We start from the raw sequence: 8,900 nt of genomic DNA on the forward strand, positions 1-8,900 counted from the left end.
CCCATCCCCATCCCCGTTATCCCATCCCCATCTCCATCCCTGTCTGTCCCCTCCCTATCCCATCCCCCATCCCCATCTCCATCCCAATCTCCATCCCCATCTGTCCCCTTCCCATCTCCACCCCCATCCCATCCCCGTTATCCCATCCCCATCCCAATCTCCATCACCGTCTGTCCCCTCCCCATCCCCATTCCCATCCCCGTTCATCCCATCTCCATCCCAATCTCCATCTCTATCCATCGCCTCCCTATTCCCCTCCCCATCCCCATTCTCATCCCTCTCCCCATTCCCGTCCCCATCCTCATCCCTGTCCCCATCTCCATCCTAATCTCCACCTCCATTCCCATCCCTTTCCCCATCCCATTCCTGTCCCCATCTCCATTCCCTGTCCCCATCGTCCCCAACTCTGTCCCCATCCTCCTCCCTCCCTTGTGGCTCTCAGGAACTCCACACGGCTCCCAAAGCACTGGTGGGGACAGGACCACAGAGGGATTTGTCCCATTTCCCACCCTAAGCTTGAAAGTGCCTTGTCCCCTTGCCCACACACTGCAGGATGGGCACAGGCACATCAGGGATGTGGGCAGCAGGTTGAAGGAGGTGATTCTTCCTCTCTCCTCTACTCGCCTGAGACCCACCTGGAATACTGCACACAGTTCTGGTGCCCTCAGTGTAAGAAGGACATGGAAATGTTGGAGCAACTCCAGAGGAGGCCACGAAGCTGCAAAGAGGACTGGAGCATCTCCCCTGTGAGGACAGGCTGAGGGAGTTGGGGCTGTCCAGCCTGGAGAAGCCACCTTCCAGGAGCTGAAGGGGCTCCAGGGAAGCTGCAGAGGGACTCTGTGTTAGGAGCTGCAGAGACAGGACAAGGGGCAATGGGTACGAACTGAAAGAGGGAAAATTTAGGTTAGGTATTAGGAAAAAGTTCTTTATTGTGAGGGTGGTGAGACACTGGCACAAGTTGCCCACAGAGGTAATGGAAGCCCCAACCCTGGCAGTGTTCAAGGCCAGGCTGGATGCCTTGAGCAATCTGCTCTGGTGAGGTGTGTCCCTGCTCATGGCAGGGGGGTCAGAATGAGATGACCTTTAAGGTCTCTTCCAACCCAAACCATTCTATGATGTTTCTAAGTACTGACCCATCAATCAGGCCAAAGCTTAGACCTAGATTGCAGTCAACAAATTTTGCAATGTCTAGATCCAAAACACTCTTGTATGAGTTTGAACATCTTGGACTACATCTCCTAGGGTTGGTGGTAGAGGCACAGCAAGCTCCAAAGTACAGACACATCATGCATTTACCAACAGACTCGTCTGGAGCTACAGAAACTAGACAGAAGGAGCAATTTAATCAGAATACACAGGGCCATTGCCAATCTTCAGATCCTGCTGCGTTGTTGGTCCTCAAACAGCTGTCCACAGCATGAAGGAAGTACATGATCCCATGTGGAATAATAAAAGCAGTGGCACTGGCCAAGGAAACTGAAATTGTGTTATTTCTCTTCAAATCCTTTAGGTAGCAGTACCTAGGAAGGAAATGTTGGTGCCATTTGCAGCAGAAATATTTTGTGGGTTTTCAAATCTAGTCTGAAAACCTTGAAGGCAACAGCCAGGTCTCCCCACTCAGGGACAACAAGACTGACCCTTGCAAGAGAGAGATGAAGATACTGGACAGAGTAAGGAGATCTCTTTTGGGGACATACTGATAAACCACTCAAGGTGACAGTCCTGGACCCTTGTACCCTGCAGCCAACGCCAAGTGAGGCAAAGACTTGAAGCAAGAATCAGAAACTTGAAGTCAAAATTAACAACCAAAGACCTCATGAGGACAAGGACAGTACTCAATGCAACCAGAGCCAGGGTGAATGTCACCATAACCCAGGAAGGCACCAAGCATTATCTAGGAAGCAGAGTCTAGGCAAGAGCAGGACTGGAGCAGGACAGGTGCTGGGAGGGGCAGAAGACCAGGGCAAGCAGGAGCTGCCAGTAAAAATGGCAGAGATTTGGACAGAATAAGAGCAGATCAGAACACTGAACAGGAGAGAGAAACTTTCCTTCAAGTTCTGTCTGAGAGACACACATCACCAACCAGTTCACAAGCTGTAACCTGCCTGCAGCTGGTCTGGTTCCCTGATTTCATTCCCAAGGTAACCACACAAACACGTGTAGCTGAGGAAGTAGCATGAGGCTAAGTCTATTCCTACAGGCAGGAACACTATAAACCAACATCCCATCAGATCTTAACTGGAGAGTGCAGGAAGAAATTGGAACTTTTATCCATCCTTAAAGCTATTTTGTCAATGGAAAGAGTAGAGACATAGAAACAAGGAAACAACACAAGACTTACATCCATGTCTGACAATAGACAAAAGGCCTGATTTGCTAGAGGACTGTTCTGCCAACTTCCATGTAGAAAGTGCCATGATGTCTTAAGAGAAAACTAGATTTTCATAGGCTGGATTAAAAATGATAATGCTAGAGAGAAAAAAGGAGTCTGGCTCTTGCAGAATCTCTAGGCAATATCCTCCTGGCTGCTCTGTGTGAAGCAACAAGTCTTTGCTGTCACTTTAGCCAGGAGATGGTCTTGGTTAAGTCATTCAGGACACACATAAGCACAGAGGTAGAAATAACCAGCAGAAGATCCTATAAAGGATGAGACCTGTCTAAGAGAGTAGCTGTTAAGACACACTTGTTAGAAAGTCTTCCAGAGTGTCCAGGAAAAATCCTGTGTACCTCAAAGAAGTCACCTGGACCTGGTTTGGACACCAACTGCCACGTTCTGAAAGGAGAGAACCTTCTTAGCCAGCCACACTGAAGGAGAGATCTGACTCTGGCCATGAGATGCATATGCTCCCTAAATGATTCATTTTTCAACACTCTGCTTGGATAATTTCCTACTCAAGACTCAGGGCTCATCCCATGTTTTTCAGGAGAATCTTGGGTGAAGTGCTTTAGAACTGAGAAGTAAAACATTCCTATTCACCTTACTTTCTAATGTCTAAGAACACATGGGATTGGGCATTGAATTCTGCACTCAACACAGGCTCCAATCCATATGTCCTAATATATGGAAGGGAAGCTTAGGCAGCTCTGATTCCCTCTGTGGAGCCACAGAACAATCCCCACTGTCACTGGGATGGAACCAGACTTCTCACCACTGCTGTGTTGGTGCTCCTAGGAAAGCAATGGGATTGCCTGGACCTAACCAGATTTCAAGAGTGAGAGCACATGAGCTTGCTGTTAAAGCACAGACTCCTCCCCTGGCTCTTCCTCATTCCATACCCCTAAATTTCCAAGGGCAGTCGTGTCCCAAACTTGATTTCATGTTTGGCAATGCAAAATAACCAATACCCTGTACACTACAACACTATGACCTGCACCAGTGCAACAAAGTCTTCTTGATCCAGCTGGGGATTCATGACAGTGGTATCAGGAGAGGAATATTTATGAAGTAGGAACTATAAAACTCCCAGTGGTAAGTACATAGCAGTTGGGATCCTTATAAAAAATAGCCAATTCTTGGAAGTCAAACACCATGACAGAAATGCTAAACCAAACATACTAGACTTAGCCAAAATGAGCTCTCTACCAGCATTTATGGTCATGTACTGTGGTCTGACATGGACGTTTCTAACATCATATCACTTTCATTCATCTCAATCTCAAATGTTTCTTCCAGAGGGCGACTGGTGTCTGTGCTTTTCCTCTGATTGGATGTCTCTAATGGTACTATGCCACTTTCATCCAGAGTTTGTCTTTCGATGTCGAATTCTCTGAAATCCCAGGGAGGTGAAATGATGTTCTTCAATGTCTTCACCGTGTGCACGTCGAAGTCGTAACATCTTAACTTGTCTTTGATCTCTGTTCCTAGGAAAATAAGATAAACCAGCAGTTTATTCCAAAGGAACACTCCCAAATGTGCATCTCAAAGAAACTATCATCCAGAAACTGCTCTAACTCTGTGCTCAGACCATCAGGGAGCTGTTGCTGCTGTTCTGAAAAACCCAGCAGCCTCCTCTTTGAAAAAAGCACAGTACAAGTAGTACAACTCAAGCTCAAAAGTCTGTCCTGAGAAGTAACTGCCAATTCCCTTCCCAGTTCTCCAAGGGGCTATTTTTCTTGTTTAAGTTATTGGTTTGCATTGATGCACATCACATGGCTTCATGCCTCTTCCAGATGTGTTCCACGACTACAGATGGAGCAAGGCAGGACTGAGAAGAAACAGCTGCTTTAGTTGTGTGAAAAATGTGCAGGAAAAGCACTGGAGCACACAGATGTCTTTTGCTGTTAAGGCTTCAGCCTTATTAACATGCTTGACAGGACATCAACTGTGGTCACCACAGACAAATCACTAAGTTCAAGGGAGCAGAGATCTGTCACTGTGAAGGTTTTGAGGGGGCAGAAAACTATTAGAGAAGATTTAAAGCTATCGAAATAGAATGTATTACTGTTATGAAGCACATTTTCCCCCCCATATGGAAAGCTTTAGGGGTCAGAAGAATTTATCCTGAACCAACTTTGGCCATAGTGAAAACATTTAGCTCTACAGCAGCATTAGTGCTCTGACTTCCTAATTTCATACTCCATTTTATCCTTCTTCCATTCCCTTTCATGTCTAAGCTGCCACAGATGGAATTGGAATGTGCTGCCCAGGGAGGTGGTGGATTCCCCATCCCTGGAGGTTTTCAAGATGAGACTGGATGTGGCACTTAGTGCCATGGTCTAGTAACCACAGTAGGGTTGGACTCGATGACCTTGGAAGTCTTTCCTAACCTGGTTGGTTCTATGATTCTATGAAATCAGCGTTTTCCATAACAGAAACCATCAACACCTTCAGTGACAAAGTGTTTCCTTTCTTTATACTGCTGAGAATTCAATGACATGGTGCTCCCAAAAACCAGTGGTGTTCTGCAGCTGCTGAGAAGTTCTGACTCATTTAGCCATTAAAACAAACCAACCAAACAAAACCCAAACAAAAACATAGTCCACTTGGTAAGTTAACTAGGCAATGGCAGATAGTCAGTCTTGAGATCAGAATAACACACCTCTCCAAGGACCTGATGGCTTTAGGAGTCACAGAAGCTAAAGACTTACCAATATAGGCTTCAGAATCACCAATGTACATCTCTATGCAATGTCCAAGCATTGTGACCGAGAATGTGTCATCCCTCCTGAGACCAAGGGCCTATGGAAAAAACCCAAACAGTTCAAAGTATTCAGCAGCAAACAAAACCATTTCCATCTTCAGACTGCAATGATTCAGCAAGCCACAAGCACAACCCAAGCAACACTGCCATATGAACTGGCTGAAGGAGTAAGCAAACACAGCATGAAAAGAAAACGAGAAAAGGACAGAGAGACAGAGCCATTCACAAATGATGAAATGTAACATATGTTGCACTTATTGTAACATTTCGTTTTCAAGGCATAGGATGGAAGCATTGCAAATTATTTCAGCTGCAAGCATAAAAAGATAATGGACATAAAATGGGTATTGCAATTATCATATTTAAAGTTTGCCAGAGGCTACTTCTTACCAAATCAAGAGAAATTGCAAGAAGATTTTCTAAAAAAAATATTATAAAAACCCCACTAATTTGGAGGCTGGAAAAAATCATAGAATCATCTAAGATCATTGAGTCCAACCATTAACCTGTCACTGCTGGAACCCCTAAACCAGATCCGCCAGTGCCAGATCCAGATGCCACTTCAGCACCTCCAGGGATGGTGACTCCACCCCCTCCCTGGGCAATATCCCAGTGCCTCAACACCCTCACAGGGAAAACATTTCTCCTCACACCCAATCTGACTCTGCCCTGGCTCAGCTCAAGGCCATTCCCTCTAGTCCTCTCCCTGCAGCCATGGCAGGACACACATCCCCCACCTCTCTCCAACCCTGGCAGGGACTTGCAGAGAGCCAGGAGGTCACCCCTGAGCCTCTTCTCCAGGCTAAACAAACCCAACTCCCTCAGCCCTTCCTCATCCCACAGGTTTTCCAGCCCTTTGCTGCCCTCGTTGCCCTTGGCTGGACTCGCTCCAGTGCCTCAATGGCCTTTGGGCAGTGAGTGCCCAAAGCTGAGCACAGCACTGAGCTGGGACCTCCCCAGTGCCCAGTGCAGGGGGATGAGCACTGCCCTAGTCCTGCTGCCACACTCTGCTGGAGCCAGGACAAGATGCCCTTGGCCTCCTTGGCCACCTGTGCACACTCTTGGCTCCCACTGAGCTGTGCCACCAGCACTGCAAACCCAAACCCAAAGCAGAAGGAGGCAGGAGATCAGTCTGTGAGCAGCACAGAACCAATGGCAGCAACATACCGTGTGAAAGTAGTCGATTGCACTTTCAAAGTTGCCCATGAGGCTGTGGATGTAGCCAATGGCAGAGTAGGTAGAAGCATTCTGAGGGATTAACACCAGAGCCTGGCGATGATATTCCAGGGCTTCTTCATATTTCCTGGTAGGGTTAAACACAGAAGATCTGTTACAAGTCTCAGAGTGAAAGGTGTTTTTACAGCATTCCATTGGTATTTTCCATAGCTCAGTGACACACAATCGTGCAAGACCTCAAAAGTTATTGCTTCATCCTCTGAACATAACAGAATGTACAAAATGCTCATGGATATTGCCAGTTTTCTTCTTCAGGGTAAATGAGAAATCCCTGCACTCCTTATGTGGCCAAGGAGCTGCCTACAGCTAGGCCCCATTTGGAGATATCTTAGTCATCTCATGTGGTAAATTGCTTCAGATGTTTAATGCTGCTCACTGTAACATTAGCTTTCTTTCTGTAGCTTTCATTTGCCTCCCTGGGGGAGTAAAGAGCAACAGGCGACTAAGTCATGCATCATTCCAAGTGAGAAAAGCTCTCTGGGCAGAAATTTCACCACCCTTAAGTGCTACATACACTGGTAGTTTTGTCAATTCCACTTTGCTACACTCTCTGTCAGGAAAGGAGGTTTACACACATCCATAACTCCTTTCAAATACCAGTCACAGAATCACAGAATTTAACGGTTGGAATGGACCTCAGAGATCACCTAGTCCCAATGCCCTGCCCTGGGCAGGGACACCTCCCCACTAGATCAGGTTGCTCAAGGCCTCAAGTCACTCTTTCTTCGAAAATTATCTCTTAATTAGACTGATTATTGCATGTTATTTTATAAAGCAAGGATTAAATATGCACTATGACATTTCTCAGAGCAATTAAATTGTCACAATTGTCATCCTAGTTCCAAGTTGCTAGAAATAAATCAAGCAATCATCTACTCACGAGAAGTTTTAATGCCTATGGTTTAAGGAAATCGTGCAAACAGAAACACATGAAGTTGCTAGAGAGCACCAAGGAACAGCTGAGGCAGAAACAAGATGCAGCTGTTTGCTTGCTGCAGAAACCTTTCACATGATTTCATTTTCACTCCTAGTATTTACCTGTCCCACTGTTGCTTTAATGTGCTGCTTCCCAATTTAAGCCATGCAATGCAGTGAGTAGACACATATCCAGTAAGTTCAGAGACTCACAGAATCAACCAGGTTGAAAAAGACCTCAAAGATCATCGAGTCCAACCCTACCGTGGTCACTAGACCATGGCACTAAGTGCCACATCCAGTTTCATCTTGAAAACCTCCAGGGATGGTGAATCCACCACCTCCCTGGGCAGCACATTCCAATGCCTGAGCACTCTCTCTGTAAAAAATATGTTCTTAATATCCAACCTAACCCTCGTCTGGTAGAGCTTGAGTCTGTGCCCTCTTGTCCTGCTGCTGGTTGCCTGGGAGAAGAGACCAACCCCCACCTGACTCCAACCTCCTGTCAGGGAGTTGCAGAGGGTGAGAAGGTCTCCCCTGAGCCTCCTCTTCTCCAGGCTGAACACCCCCAGCTCCCTCAGCCTCTCCTCATGGCACTTGTGCTCCAGTCCCTTCACCAGCCTCGTTGCTCTTCTCTGGACCTGCTCCAGCACCTCAATGTCCCTCCTGAACTGAGGGGCCCAGAACTGAGCACAGGATTCAAGGTGTGGCCTCACCAGTGAGTTCTTTCCTAACAGCCATATCATCTACTCCAAACACCACTGAAATAGTTATTACAGACTTCTTTAAGTTGCCAAAGCATATTTACAGCTGCCTGAACTGTCAACTTAATTTTCCTGCACGATGGTTGCAAAAACATATTCCATTTGCTTTCTGAACCTGAATAACTAATCCCCTACAAGTTGTGCAAAGTGCCATGTAAACAGTTACTAACTTAGTCATCACAATCAAAACAAGTGTGTGAAAACACTGCAATTATCCCCATGAACAGCCTCCAGAAGTAGTGCCTTTTGTTTGATCTTGGCACAAGGAGTAACTGTTGTATGTCCTTGTTTCATAATGAAAATGAAGACTAATTGGCAATTGGAGCACAAAGCAATTACTACCAAAGCCAAAGCAGAAGTACAACTTTTATCTACCATAATCACATTCTCATTAGCAGCTTTGAAACAAAATACACCAATTAGACAATTAAAATCATGACACCAAAAAAATAAAACAACAAAAGATGGTGTTGATTGAAGAGAAGAAAACACTGGGTAAAACCAGATTAAGGTAATTAATGAGGAAAGGTTTCTTTGTGTTAAAACTGTTAAAGCTTTTGTACTTTGCACTTTTTCTCTTCATGGAATGGAAATATGAAATAGTTTTGTTCTAACAAAACCCTATAAAGTAATACTTCCCTGCTGTGTTAATGGCCTTGAATCTTTCACATCAAGGAAAAAAAAAAGATGTCAGTATGGATCCAAGCAATTAATCAGCACAAAACCACCTTTGTGTTACTTAAAGCATGGAATCATAGAATTTAAGGGACACCTCCCACCAGAGCAGGTTGCTCAAGGCTTCATCCAACCTGGCTGTGAACACTGCCAGGGTTGGGGCAGCCAC

The 8,900-nt window shown here is 45.7% G+C and overlaps 1 protein-coding gene across 1 annotated transcript in view; it reads right to left on the reverse strand.

Moving 5' to 3' along the window:
- Positions 1–3,430: 3,430 nt before the first annotated feature.
- The window catches only part of LOC103802601 (cell division cycle protein 16 homolog), a gene marked incomplete at its 5' end in the record, with an annotated part of 6,235 nt that continues 765 nt past the window's right edge, over positions 3,431–8,900 (reverse strand). Inside the window, 3 exons of the mRNA XM_009075099.1 lie at positions 3,431–3,861; positions 5,089–5,179; positions 6,309–6,444. Of these exons, the coding sequence (XP_009073347.1) occupies positions 3,596–3,861; positions 5,089–5,179; positions 6,309–6,444 (493 nt within the window). The remainder of the gene's footprint in view (positions 3,862–5,088; positions 5,180–6,308; positions 6,445–8,900) is intronic.

This window comes from Acanthisitta chloris, unplaced genomic scaffold (assembly GCF_000695815.1).
Source record: "Acanthisitta chloris isolate BGI_N310 unplaced genomic scaffold, ASM69581v1 scaffold35955, whole genome shotgun sequence".
NCBI classification, from domain to species: Eukaryota; Metazoa; Chordata; class Aves; order Passeriformes; family Acanthisittidae; genus Acanthisitta; species Acanthisitta chloris.